Genomic DNA, 14,655 nt, shown 5'->3' with positions numbered 1-14,655 from the left:
TAGCCATTTAAATGGGTGTGAGGTGGTATCTCATTGTGGTTTTGATTTTCATTGCTTCGCTCATGATTAGTGATGTTGGGCATTCTTTTGTGTGCTTGTTGGCCGTTTGTATATCTTCTTTGGATAAATGCATTGTTTTTAAATTGGGTTGTTTGTGGAAGTTTTATTTTTTATTTACAATTTTTTTTTCCATAGAGTTCCAGTCAAGATGATGGTGTAGGCAAACATGGTATTTAGAACCTCCCACAACCACATCAAAATTACTACTAAGTTACAGAACAACCATCATTCAGAATGCCTGAAAGGTAGCTGAACTGAAGTCCTGTAACTAAGGATATATAGAAGGAGTCACGTTGACACTGGTAGGAAGGGTGGAGACATGGAACAGCCTGGTCCCACTCCCACGTGTGGCACTTAAAAATCGGGAGGAATATCTCAACTGTGAAGGTCCCCTCTGAAAATACAGGGGTCCCAGCCCAACACCAGGGCTTCCAGCCCAGGGTTTCAGTGCTGGGAAGACAAGTCCCCATAACTCCCAGCTGGGAAAACTAGTTGCTGAGTGAGACGAAGGGCTCCCGGAGTCCCAGGCATTGTGCATAAAGGGCCCACACACTGACTTACTCAGACTCCCTTGCTCTGAGAATTCTCGCCACTGTGTCTTTGTGAACCTTCCCCTTTGGAAGAAGGGAGTTGATTCTCTTCTTGTCACCTGCCAGTGGCCTTTGCTATGGCTGGAGATTAGGCATCTGTCCTTTTCTGCATCAAGTCACTTTGTTTTAACATTTATGTTTCAGGTTCATTGTAAGGGACACAACTCAAGAACATCCACGTGGGAGAGATCCATAGGGCAAGCGATGAGAGTTGGGAGTGGCAGGGAGTTTCCGTACCTTCTCAGGGCACACCACCTCAATGTGTCTGCCAACCCATCAAGTCTAGATTTTCAACTCTCCCCCTAACTCTGTGAATTTCCTGCACTTCCTCTTTCCTCAACATGAGGGGACTTGTCAAGATGAGCCCACAAGGAGTAATGGTAGATGTACCTAATGCACTTTTTATAACTTGGATTAGTATGGCAGAAAGAGATATATTTTACATATACCTAGTTATTCATTGTGACTTGGGAGAAGGTTTACAAATTAGTGGAGAATTCATTTCTTTTTAAAATATATATATATTTTATAGATTTTTTACAGAGAGGAAGGGAGAGGGAGAGAAAGCTAGAAACATCGATGAGAGAGAAACATCAATCAGCTGCCTCCTGCTCACCCTCCACTGGGGATGTACCCTAAATCAAGGTACATGCCCTTGACCGGAATCAAACCTGGGACCCCTGAGTCCGCAGGCCTACGCTCCATCCACTGAGCCAAACCGGTTAGGGCGAGAATTCCTTTCTTATCTCAATTCAGAGCAAGCCAATGAATGCATGGATTATACCAGGCTTTTCTATGGGAGGATGAAGAGGTGGTTCCCACTTTGAAAGCCTGACATAACAGGTTCCGGGGAATGTAAGCAACCCTTCAGAATTAGGACACCCTCTGTGAGGAGGGTGGGAGCCCCTGGTGGCCCTGAGGCGCCAGGCCAGCCGTGACAGAGCAGAAGGTTGAGTCTGAGGATGTCTGATATGGTGCTGCCCGCCGAGGGAGAGAGGCCAGAGAGAGGGGCTCGGCAACGGTGTATTTATTTCCTTGAATCCTTGCCCAGAAACCATAACCTCAGGGAAATCTTTCAGACTCTGCCATTGAGAGAACCTGCTTGTGAACAAACAGGTTATTGGTTTCACACGCTCCACTTCCCTAGGAATCTTAGCTGGGAGGTTATGTGATATGATGTTGGTGCGAATTAACCATTACTGAGTACTTGTCATGTGCCAGGCACTGTTCTAAGAGCTTTCTAGGGCTTATCTCATTTAACTCTTCCATCACATTATCACTGAATGATGAGGAAACCGAGACTCGAGAGGTCTTTCTAGACTTTTCGTCTAGAAAGGAGTGGAGCTGGAGTTTGGACCCGGCAGTCTGACCCAGAGCTTGCCCTCCGAACACCTGGCTTCGCTGTGTAGCTGCAGGAGCTCAGGCAACAGCTTCACTTCTTTGAAAAATAAACAAGTTTCTTCCAGTTTTGCAATTCTGAAGCCAGTGGAAACATGGCTTCCCTGGGACCTTACCTTCTCCAAGGTGTGGAGCAGGGGTCCTCAAACTTTTTAAACAGGGGGCCTGTTCACTGTCCCTCAGACCGTTGGAGGGCCGGACTACAGTTTAAAAAAAAAACTATGAACAAATTCCTATGCACACTGCACATATCTTATTTTGAAGTAAAAAAACAAAACGGCAAAAACACCCGCGTGTGGCCCGCGGGCCGCAGTTTGAGGACGCCTGGGTGGAGGACTGTGCAGGTGCAGCTCTCTGTGTGACAGCAGCCTGGGTCCCTTCAGCGCGTTTTCTGGTCTGGCGGATACTAGGCTCGCTCAGCCTCAGGTGAGCACCCAGGACAGACCCTTAACTTTAACCGTAGTTAATCGCTGACTCAGAGGCTAGGGCGGATCTCTCCAGATTCTACTGAAGTCTGGCTGGTGGGCGAAGAAGAGTTTCAAGGGACGTTTTCCTGTTATTGTCCTATGACTCATCCTTGGCTTCCTCTTTAGGATGGGCCCTTATTCAGAGGAACCGGGAGTTTGCAGAAACCCCTCAAAGCACTGCCATCTTCAGCCAATGCCAAAAGCATGACTAAGTAATCCCAGGGCTACGGACTGATTTTTGTCTTTCCCAGATTAAGTCTCTGGGCCTTTTTTAAAAAAAATTTTTAATTGATTTTATTTATTTTTATTTTATTGTTGACCAGATTACAGATGTCCCCCATTTCTCACCCTTTACCCCCTTCCTCCCAGCCCCTGCCTCACTGCAGGCCTTCAAGCACACTATTGACCTTGTCCATTGGTTGGGCATATGTGCATATGAGTTCTTTGGTTAATCTCTTCCCGTCTCCCCACTTCTTCTCCTTCGTATCTGCTCAGTCTCTCTCTAGCCAGTGACAGATACATGGTGACTCGACCCAAACAAGCTTTCTACCGGAAACGTGTGATCTGATTCATGTGGTATTGACTCTCAACCCACCTTGGGTAAGGATATCTAAGTGAGGAGATATATTTGAATATAAGTATTTCTCTTTCTCGGTGACCGAGTAACCCTGGTCTCTATGGCGATGTTGGGACCATGTGGTTACAGTCTAACTTCTGAAACCAGCACAGAGGTCTGGACAGTTTCTTCGGGGCGTCTCCAACTGGGGTGTCACCCTTCGGGACTTTGAGGGCTCGGAGTTCTTCGTGTCTGTCTTGGTTCTTCTTCCTCTTTTCGGTGATCATCTCTGTCCTGCCTCCCTTTCTTTCTAACCTTCAGAAGTGCGCTGACACTTGGCTATGAAGGGGACGCTATGGCCCTTTCAGTCACACATACTTTTTCAATTATCTCCAGAAAGGGAATCCCTTTTTTATCGACTGGTGCCACTTCTTTTCCGTTTGGATTCAAGATGTACCATGTTTTCAGGAGACCATTTTAGCCACACAGAGGCCCCCTGAAGCCAGCTCAGATAACTTGTAATCATAGGCTGTTTGTGATAGCCTTCTGAAATAATTACATACATTTTAAAATTCCCACTGTGATCGCTACCAAAGAGATTTCTCGGGTTTTGGAGGAAACAGATCACTCTGAATCCTACCATCTGGAAAAAATTACCATTTGATATTTTTGTTGTCTTGTTAGGTCCTTACCTACGCTTTCTTCACTTTGCTCACCCAAAAAGGAAGATGCTTTTGCATAAACCCTGGGTTTTCCAAAGTTAAAAAACATACTCTGTTATTTAACACTGAGAACTGACATTTTGCAATTAAACCAGGTGAAGTCTGGATTTTAGTCAGGACCTGGCCATTGATTAATTCCAGACCAGGCCCAGGCTCTTGAGAATTCTCTGCCTTTGGTACCGATAAATGGAGTGGTTGGTTAGAAACATTAAACTCTTAAAGTGAAGATTCTCTAATCTATCTCCATCTCTTCTTCTTTCAAGGAGGAAAATGTGTACAGGATGGATCGTAAACATAGAGGCTACTGTGTTGTTATCAACAACCAGAACTTTACCTCACTGTCAACAAGACAAGGGACTAATAAAGACGCTGGTAAGAAAGGCTGTAATAGTATCTTACAGGCTGGGGGTCTTAAAATCATTTTTCATTTTCATATTTTCTTTCTGTAATTATTATTCTTCCATTTCATGTAAGGATGATATTATAAATGTTTCGAAGCCTCCTATATACCCCTAGTATTTTAGTCCATCCAGGCTGCCGTATCAAACAACTGAGACTGGGTGGCTTTATAAACAACCAAGCTGTGTTTCTCATGGTTCTGAAGGCTGGGCCGTCTAAGATCAGGGCGATGGGGTTTCAGTGTCTGGTGCGAGTCTGCTTCCTACATGGCCATCTTCCCGCTGGAACCTCACTTGGGGTTTCTTTATGGGCTCAACCCTCATGGCCTAAGCACCTCTCAAAGGCCCCACTTTCTAATACCCACACCTTGAGGGTTAGGATTTCAACATGTGAATTTTGGGGAGGCACAAACTTTTAGACCAGGCATCCTCAAACTGCGGCCCGCGGGCCACATGCGGGTGTTTTTGCTATTTTGTTTTTTTACTTCAAAATAAAATATGTGCAGTGTGCATAGGAATTTGTTCATAGTTGTTTTTTTTTAACTATAGTCCGGCCCTCCAACGGTCTGAGGGACAGTGAACTGGCCCCCTGTTTAAACAGTTTGAGGACCCCTGTTTTAGACCATAGCACTTGGAGTGCCAGCAGCCTGCTTACAGGGTGAAAAGGGCCCCTGACCACATGTGATTCCGTGATGTGGGGGGAGCATGCTGGGTCGGTATGAGAAAACCTGTGTCTGAGCTCTGGCTCCACCAATAACTGCGGTTTGTGACCCTGAGAGAGTCACAGAGCCCCAGCTCCCTCACCCGTGAAGTAGGATGGACTCTGGCCTCTGCTCCCTCGCAGGGCCGTTGTGATAGCACTGTGGGTGCTATAAAAGGGCAGGTTAATTATAAAATTTTATTGTTATGAAAGTAAAGCATAAGCCAAAGTTTCAGGATATTTGCTCTGCAATTTGTATAACTATTAGCATTGTTTGACCCCTTTTATTTCATTTTGCTCCGTTTTATTTTACCATTCATCCCCGCCCACCTTTTTTTTTTTTTTTTTTAACAGAGTGCCTGAAGCATGTGTTTCAGTGGCTTGGATTCAAAGTAGATATGCAGGTTGATGTAACTAAACAATGCCTGGAGGAAGTTCTGCAAAAATATAAGAGTCATCGGGACCATGCCGAGGGAGACTGCTTTGTGTTCTGTGTTCTGACCCACGGGCAATTTGGAGCTGTCTACTCTTCAGATGGGGCCCTCATTCCCATTCGGGAGATCATGTCTCACTTCACAGCCCAGCATTGCCCTGGTCTGGCTACCAAACCCAAACTCTTTTTCATCCAGGCCTGTCAAGGAAAAGAGATACAATCTTCTGTATTTATTGAAGCAGATGCTATAAATCCTGAGTTAATAGAGCCTCCCCTTCAGGACAGTATTCCTGTTGAAGCAGATTTCCTTCTTGGCCTGGCCACTGTCCCCGGCTGCGTATCTTTTCGTCACAAGACAGAAGGGAGCTGGTATATTCAATCTCTGTGTAACCATTTGAAGGACTTGGTCCCAAGGTAAGAGTTTCACATTGTTCTATCCACCTACCTGTTTATCCACCCCCATCTATTCACCTACCTGTTTATCCATCCATCCATCCACCCACATCCATCCATCCATCCATCCATCCATCCATCCATCCATCCATCTATCCAACATACCTGTATTGAGCACCAACATATAACTGGAAAGGAAGATATGGAATAAAAAAAAGATACAGTCCTGGCCCGCAAGCTGCTCACAATCTAGAGGGACTGACAACTAGATGGGAAGAGATCCCCCTGGGGTAGATATATACTGTCCAGCACAGGGGTTATGGGCACACAGGTGTTATGGTACCTCACCCAGATTTGGAGGACCAGGGGAAACGTCTAACTGGGGTGAGAGACATGCTGAGCAGAGGGAGCAGCATATATAAAAGCATGGGGGCCTTTCATTTGCTCCTTCCTTTATTAATTTATCAGTCACGCATGTTCAGTGAGTGCCTATGTGCTGCCTTTGGGCCTTAGGCGTGGTCTCCTGCCTCGGCTCCGACAACGTTCCTTCTGTCTCTGCCACATGCTCCTTCCCTGGTTTCCTGGAAATGGGCTTCACCAAGGTTCTGCCCTGCACCTCCTTCACCGCTGTCTCTCTAGAGCAGTGGTTCTCAACCTTCCTAATGCCGCGGCCCTTTAACACAGTTCCTCATGTTGTGGTGACCCCCCAACCACAAAATTATTTTCGTTGCTACTTCATAACTGTAATTTTGCTACTGTTATGAATCGTAATGTAAATATCTGTGTTTTCCGATGGTCTTAGGCTCTACAGCAGCGGTTCTAGCAGGTGACCCTGCTAGCGGTTCTCAACCAGTCACGACCCACAGGCTGTGACCAAGTGACTAAGTCAACCTCATTCTGAAGGGCATTCTTACACATTTTCACAGGCTGCCAGACCCCCTACCTTTGCGTTGCCCTTGACCTCACATCCCATATGAACATCCTGAATTCATCTGCTGAGCCCGTTCCAGCAGCTCCCACTCCCCAGTCCTCCACCTCTAGAGATGGCCACAGTGTTCTTCTGGGAATTTAAGACAGGGAATCCGGATTGGAGCCTTGAGTGACCTCAGCTTTTCTCTCTCTTCTTTTTTCTTTTTCTAAAATATATTTTATTGATTTTTTTACAGAGAGGAAGGGAGAGGGATAGTTAGAAACATCGATGAGAGAGAAACATCGACCAGCTGCCTCCTGCACACCCCCCACTGGGGATGTGCCTGCAACCAAGGTACATGCCCTTGACCGGAATTGAACCCGGGACCTTTCAGTCTGCAGGCTGACACTCTATCCACTGAGCCAAACCGGTTTCAGCCCCTTTTCCTTTTTTAAAAAAAATTTGCCCTGCCCCTTCTTTTCGGTTCGTTTTATTCCGTTTTGTGTTTGCAAGGGACTTTATGTGAAGACCTGAGTTCCAACATTGGGGTGTTTCGGCGTTTCTGAAGTTTTTGCCCTGTTGGAGGTGACCAGAAACCCATCCCCCAGCCGTGAACATGTACTGTGTTAACTTTCTCTTCCAACGTGGACACACTTATTTGTAGTGAATAAACAACTCATTCGAAACCTTAAAAAAAAAACCTCTTCTCCATGTAGCTTACAGTCCAGTAAGAGGCAGACATATAATAAAACTGTAAGTAAATGAGTATTTAAATTAATAAGATAATTTCAGGAAGTGATGCCTGCTACAAAGAAAGCAAAACAGGATCATAATATTGGAGGAGGGGGATGCGGGGGGGGGGGGCAAGGAGCTGCTTGAGAAGGCTCCTTGGGAGAGGTGATCGTGGGAGTGGCTGAATGATGGGGAGTCAGCCACAGGAAGATTTCAGGAGAGAGAGAGAGAGAGAGAGAGAGAACAGCCAGTGTGATCAGGATGGAAGGACTTAGAATCGGGCAGGGCTTACTTTCCCATCTGAAAAATAACAACAACGCCCTAGCTAGTTTGACTCAGTGGACCCTGCAGACGGAAGGGTCCCGGGTTCAATTCCTGTCAAGGGCACGTACCTTGGTTGCAGGCTCCTCCCTGGCCGGGGCCCTGGTCAGGGTGCATGCAGGAGCCAACCAATCGATGTGTTTCTCTCACATCAGTATTTCTCTGTCTCTCCCTCTCTCTTCCACTCTCCCTAAAAATCAATGGGAACATATCCTCGGGTGAGGATTTAAAAAGTAATAATGAAAAATAACGATGACGACGAGAAGTAGCAGTAATGCTAATCATACCAACAATGATGGTCAGTGGGATATTGTAGCCGGTGTTCTAAGTGCTTTACATAAATTACCTTATTTCATTCCCATGGCAGTCCCTAAAATGAGTCCTATTATGGTCTCCATTTTAGAGCTGAGAAAACGGGAGCATAGGAAAGTAAGTAACGTGCCCCAGGCCACGTGACCCGTGAGTGACAGAGCTACGATTCAAACCTGAGTCTGGCTGCAGAGCCCATGGCTGCTTCCGATGATATGTATTGCCCGCCCTGGGACATTCCTGCCAGGAAATGTTGCACATCCTGCCACCCAGGCCCAGATGTCCTCTCCTCTCTGGACCCCTCTCCCAGCCCCGAGTTCTGTCTTTCTCCTTCAAACTTTCAACGGAACTTTGACCTTCTTTTCAGATGGCATTGAGCACATTCTGCCATGTATTATGAATTTTATGTGTATGCTATCCTTGGTACATGTTTTATGTCTGCATTTTCAGTGTTTCAGATCAAGAATTGTATCACATTTATCTCTGAATCTTGAATCCCTCTCCAAACCAAGAATAGAGAAGACATTATTAATACCAGGCTCTCTTTCTCCACCCCTATCACCTGCCTATCTATTCTTTCCATCTTTCTATGATCTATCTATCATCTATCTATCTATCTATCTATCTATCAGCTTGAAGGAAGAACATAGGAAAATAATTATATGTAAAATTCCTTTGTGGACTAAGCACATTAAAATGCAAGCTGTAATTATTATAATGTCCTTAAACACTGAATGTAGAATGGAAATTTTTATATAATTTAGAATTTCTTTTTCAGTTTCAGAGGTATTTCTCTTCTTTTTTTGTTTTGTTAATCCTCGCTCGAGGACACTTTTCCATTGATTTTTAGGGAGAGTGGAAGAGAGAGGGAAAGACAGAGAGAAACATCGATGTGAGAGCAACACATCGATTGGTTGTCTCTTGCACAAGCCCTGACCAGGGCCTGGGCCGGGGAGGAGCCTGCAACCAACGTTCGTGCCCTTGACTGGAATCGAACCCTGGACGCTTTGGTCCACAGGCTGACACTATCCACTGAGCCAAACCAGCCTGGGCCAGAAGTATTTCTTTGTAGTTGGCAGGATTCCAGTTAGAATCTGGATCTGTTGTGCTAGGAAGGAGCCACGTGATTTATGGTCTTATTTCTTTTTTGTTTTTTTATGGTCTTATTTCTAAGACCTGGTACATGATTTCTGTCTCCTGGTTGAAAATATATTTTCTTCTCTGCCTGCAGACGTGAAGATATCTTATCCATCCTCACTGCTGTCAATAATGATGTGAGCCGACGAGGTGGAACAAAGAAACAGATCCCTCAACCTGTCTTCACACTGCGGAAAAAAGTCATATTCCCCGTCCCCCTGCAAGAACTCCCAGAGAGAGTTCCCACTGACTCTTAGACTTGAAAGGAACCTTCTCTTCCAACTTCCCACCCATCGTAGGAATCAGTGACAGATGGTGAGCTGGCCTTCGTCTGTCATTCTAGCAATAAGGAATGTTCTACTTTCTGACACAGTAAATTCTGTGTTTTCCCCCCTTTTTAACAAATCTAAATGCTACCAGACTTTTTTTTCTTTGTAATGATTGATGCCTTGGATTATAATCTTGGCTTTTGCTCTGCACCCTGAGGAAAAAGCAATTGGCTTTGGTTTGTGTAGCTGTGAAGGGAAAGGTGGAACGAGGAACATTTTAAGGCTCCCTTTCGCTCGAGGGACCAGTGTGCTTAGATTTCCCCTCTACCTGACCACTCCTTGTGATAAGGGACCACTCCCTGTGTCCCCCTCCCCATGGCCCTGTTCTGGACATTGGCCAATGATGAGATCACAAGAGCATGGTTTCCAACCCTCCCTCTGCTCTTCCCTTCCCAAAGCTTTCCTTCTGCACACCTCCCGAGGGGAACCTCGGGTTTACAGCCACGCCCGCCTCCTGCTTCCCTGCTCCGGAAGGTGCTGCTGCAGGAGCGGGGCTGGCTCTAGGCAATGACAGCTGAGTGTGCACCGGACACACGCTCAGCTCCTCTGGGAGCAGGAACTTCACAACCTGATGCTACTTCCCTGTCGGTCAGAACCTTGCGGAGGCTGGTGACAGAACACTCAACTCAGACGGAGGAAAGCAAAGGATTTATTGCCTCTGCCACTTGCAAACATGAATGCATGTTGCTGACTCCCGGCGAGGCCTGAGTGGGACTCTGCAGTACAGCCCGTGTCTCCTGGCCGGGCCCTCAGGGTTGGCAGCTGCACTCACACGCTCGCTCGGCTCCTCCAGCCACAGGAAGAGGAGAGGAGCAGCTTGGGGGACCCACACTGCTCGCAGGGATTGCTGCCCCCTCGTTGGCCAGAGAGGTGTCTGGCTACGCCTGTGGGGAGGTGGCTCTGTATGGCAGCCTTGGCGCTTTTAACACGAAGGTTTTGAACATTTGTATGTATGTGAACTCTGTTTTCAATTTCGAAAGGAATTTCTCTTTTTTAATTCTTGGAAAGAGGGAGATGGAAAGTGCTGCGTTAAGACCTTCGTTTATAGATGAGGAAGCTGCGGCCCAAGGAGGTTTACCGTTTACGTGATTCTGTTTCCCGTGTAAGTGGACTGAGCAGTCATGGGACACAGCAGGGCTTTAGGAACGGCCCCTTGGACATGCGGATGCTCCTGAAAGGCGTCGGGGAATGACGACCATTCTCAGTGCTGTCTGGTTTTAGAACTACTTCTGTGAAAGTCAAATTCATTTATGGCGAACTTTCTAGGAGAAATGGTCAGGAGAACCTTGTTAATGTAACGAGTAACCACGCAGATTTGAATGTAGCTTGGCAAAGGGATCCACATGTCAGGATGGTCTTCTGAAACTATGGTTCATACAAGCCAGAGGAACAGCTGGGGGTGACAGTCTTTGTTCAGTTGCACACGCACAGCTGCGGGCCGCTTACCAGTCCTCCCCTGCAAGGGAAGCATGGCGGGGCGCAGGGCAGAGCAGAGAATCGGGGGATAGAAGGTTTGGATTTGGGATGCCCTGTGACGCCCTTGCTCTAAGACACTAACTCAAGCTGGTTTTTTGAGCCTTATCTATAAATTAGAGAAAATATTATCTGTGGGGAGGATTAAGGAATATATATATACACACACATACAGGGTGGGGTAAAAGTAGGTTGACAATTGTAAACCTTTTGCCCCATCCTGTATATATTCTTAGATGTAATGGCTATCTATTTAGTTATCTATTTAATTATATAGATAGCTAAATAGAGACACCTATATGCATATATATATATATATATATATATATATATATATAATGTAATTATGCTGCTGTGCATATAAGGCCTTTAGATGGCAGAGTCCTTTGGTAGTAATGCAGATGAAAATAGCAGAATCTGAGTTCCTTTGCATCTAATTCCAGCTACTTGTAGCTGCAAATCAACACTAGCAGTACCTACTGCCGTCCTCTGAGTAAAAAGCTGGCTCTTCCCTCACTGGCTCACCATGTCCCCGCAGCAACAAGACCAGCTCCTGGCTCTGAGTCCAGACAGACACAACACTGCTTAGGAAGTCTCCCTCGTGGGGAACATTGGGGGTTCACCGTGTGGGACCACTTCAGGGGCTGACCTTGGTGATGGGCAGGTATGATATCAAGGGGATTCCCCCTTAGTAATCCATTATCTCCCGGCCAATGCTCAGGTTATTTAAACATATAAGCAACTGGTGCATTGTGGGTACTGGCCAGTCAGAATAGACACTGACCAGTATAATCCAGTGGTAAATGCTGCTGAATAACACCCCTTTATCAATGATCAAGTCTCCACTGAAGCCAATCAAATTAGAAGTTTAGCTCATTTTAGAGATAATTTTTGTGCCATATCTACCTTACAAAGTCTTCCAGGTCTGATGCTGTCTGAGTGATTTAGTCAAGCTGTTCTCAGCCTAGAATTCTTGGGTCCACGGGTGTTTGTGGCTTCCTTCTCCGGGTCTTTGAGTCCTCCGCCATCATTTTAAATGTTGTCATTCCTTTTTGGTGACAATGGAAAGACATTAATAGAAGAACATCCTGGCTCTTCCGTATGACCACTATATGTGCATTTGAGTTCTGCAACACAAACTCTGTGCTCACATCCTGATGTTTACAAAAGTGTTGAACTTAAAAAAAAAATTTAATTGGGGTGACATTGGTTAATAAGATTATAGAGGTTTCAAGTGAACATGGCTATGATACATGATCTGTATATTGCATGTGTGCCCATACATTGGACTTTTTGATGGATGAGGGTCCTCGGCTGGAGGCCCTCTGATTTATTGTCTGGTGCCCACGGTTAATCTATTTGAAACCTGCTCCAATCCATCCTCTCACCCATGACAGTGTTGCCAATCCTCCACTATCCTTCACCTCCCATTCTTCTAGCAACGGGGACTCGAATCACATGCAGAGTCATGGATTTGGGAGCTTAAAAGAACTCTAGAAACCCTGTGGTCCAGCCTTCTGATTGTTGGGTGACTTGTTGAATTCTCACAGCTGTTAGTGAAGGGTTTGCAATCCCGTGTATCTACTGCTCTGCAATCCTGCCACCTGGTTTTTCACGCGTGGACAGCTGTAATCCTTCCTTTCTCTGTTGGACTTGAATCTACCTCCTTAGAAGGGACTTAAAACCACTGGTTCTCATTCTAAACTCGAGCCATACCACACAAGTATCATTATCCTCAAGGAGGTATGCACTGTGAGCAACAAGTTATTTAACTTTATTTTCTGGTGGGGTATGGGTCTTGTCAAAAGTCTGCAGTTTTCTTCTAAGGGTGTGTTACGAATATAGAAACAGATTTGTATTTTAGAACAGGAACTACATTTTTGAAAGTGGAACCTTGGTGAAAAGTACTTGGGGAAATCCCCTGTTTAAAAAAAAGATTCATTTGTCAATATAAACAACCATTTCTTAACATAAATTTGCATATCTGATTTTTAAAAGAGAGTTTTTTCTATTAAAAATTTACAATTGTATTAATACTTAATTTTTAAATTTACTTTTGAATAGATAATATCTTTGTATTGTTCAAAGGTAATAAAACATAAAAAGGTACCCAAGTAAAGTCTCACTCCCATTTCTGTCTATCATATGCCCAGTCCTTACCTTCTCATCCCATAAATAATTTCAGGATTTCCTTTTAAAAAAAATATATATATATATCTTTATTGACTTCAGAGAGGAAGGGAGAGGGAGAGAGAGATAGAAACATAAATGATGAGAGAGAATCATTGGTTGGCTGCTTCCTGCACACTCCCTACTGGGGATCAAGCCTGCAACCTGGGCATATGCCCTTGGCCAGAATCAAACCAGGGATCCTTCAGTCTACAGGCCGACGCTCTATCCACTGAACCAAACTGGCTAGGGCATTTCAGGGTTTCTTAATGCAGGTACAAATACAAACATGAGTGCTTTGTAAAACAGGCATTGCCTGAAGCAAAGTGTGTGCAATGTGAAACTCTCTCATTTGGTCTCATTTTAAATGATTCTGTGCAAGATGCTTGGAAATACTGGTACAGTTCTCAAACAGGAATAAATATAAACTTTGTTGACTGGATACTTGTAAAGAGTAGTAATTGACTTACCAATAAAGAGTTGTTGTTTTTCTTTTTAACCTTTGAGTAATATCTTTGATTTTATTTAATATCTTTTTTTCTGCTTACATAGTAAAAGACTCTCGTTGTGGAATATTTGGGAAATACACACACAATGCCCCGGTTTAGTCAGGGACTCAGGAGGCTTCTTGTGCAAGTGTTTTGTTCAGGAATTGCTCTTTGGCTGCAGGACCTGGAAGGGAGGGGAGAAGGCAGGCAAAGCTGAGGCCACGCCTGTTGTCCCGGCCTGGCCTCGAGGAGAGCTCTGGGGGGAACTCTGTCCTGAGTTCCACTCCACGGGAGGCACCCACCCCCCTCACCCTCCACCCTTGGCTAAGATCTGCCCCAGGTGAGGGACCTTAACTTCCAGGCACGACCAGTGGTCAAGGACAAGCCAACTTTATCAACAGTTGCAGGTCTGTGAGAAATGGGCTTGGCCAAGTTCTAGATTGTGATGAACTCTGTTACTTATAGGAAAGGTGACTCATCCTTCCAGTAACTGAACGCTGTCGGTTTACCTCCTTCGGCCCTTGGCACGGATGCCTTAGGTCGGGATTCCCTGGAAGTGCCACACCCACTCACCAGGCTCCCTAACCCCTTTTTCTGCTCCATGTGTTTAGTAAGTAAGGGGTTAGAGTTTCTGGAAAGGAAAACGAAACCGGCTTCGTGGCGGGAAGAGAACACATGCGGGTGCGCTGAGCAGACTCCCTCCCACAACCCAGCCACCTCCCTCGGCGCACCTTTGCTTCGATGTCTCACACGCCCATGGGCAGGCAGGACTGTGTTAAAGTCCTTCCACAGGCTTGCTGCTCGCTCACCCACAGCCACGCCACCTGCTTTTACAGGCCCTGAAGCCAGAGTAAACCTGGCCCCTTTCCAGCCCCACCTTTCTATTTAGGAGCGTGGAGTTTTAAAATTCTGAACTTATTTATCACTCTTAAATATATACTAGAGGCCTGATGCACAAAATTTGTGCATGGGGGTGTGTGTCCCTCAGCTCAGCCTGCACCCTCTCCAATCCGGGACCCCTCAAGGGACATCCCTCTCACAATCTAGGACTGCTGGCTCCCAATCGCTCG

At 45.7% G+C, this 14,655-nt stretch overlaps 1 protein-coding gene across 1 annotated transcript in view; it reads left to right on the top strand.

The window, feature by feature from the left end:
• The window catches only part of CASP10 (caspase 10), a 35,178-nt gene extending 24,075 nt beyond the window's left edge, over positions 1-11,103 (top strand). Inside the window, exons 6-8 of the mRNA XM_028153107.2 lie at positions 4,057-4,165; positions 5,246-5,738; positions 9,221-11,103. Of these exons, the coding sequence (XP_028008908.2) occupies positions 4,057-4,165; positions 5,246-5,738; positions 9,221-9,383 (765 nt within the window). The 3' untranslated portion in view covers positions 9,384-11,103. The remainder of the gene's footprint in view (positions 1-4,056; positions 4,166-5,245; positions 5,739-9,220) is intronic.
• The last annotated feature ends 3,552 nt before the right edge of the window (positions 11,104-14,655 follow it).

Source organism: Eptesicus fuscus, chromosome 11 (genome assembly GCF_027574615.1).
Source record: "Eptesicus fuscus isolate TK198812 chromosome 11, DD_ASM_mEF_20220401, whole genome shotgun sequence".
Lineage (NCBI taxonomy): Eukaryota > Metazoa > Chordata > Mammalia > Chiroptera > Vespertilionidae > Eptesicus > Eptesicus fuscus.
Note: the sequence above shows the minus strand (reverse complement) of the source record. Positions and strands in the feature narration are given on the sequence as shown.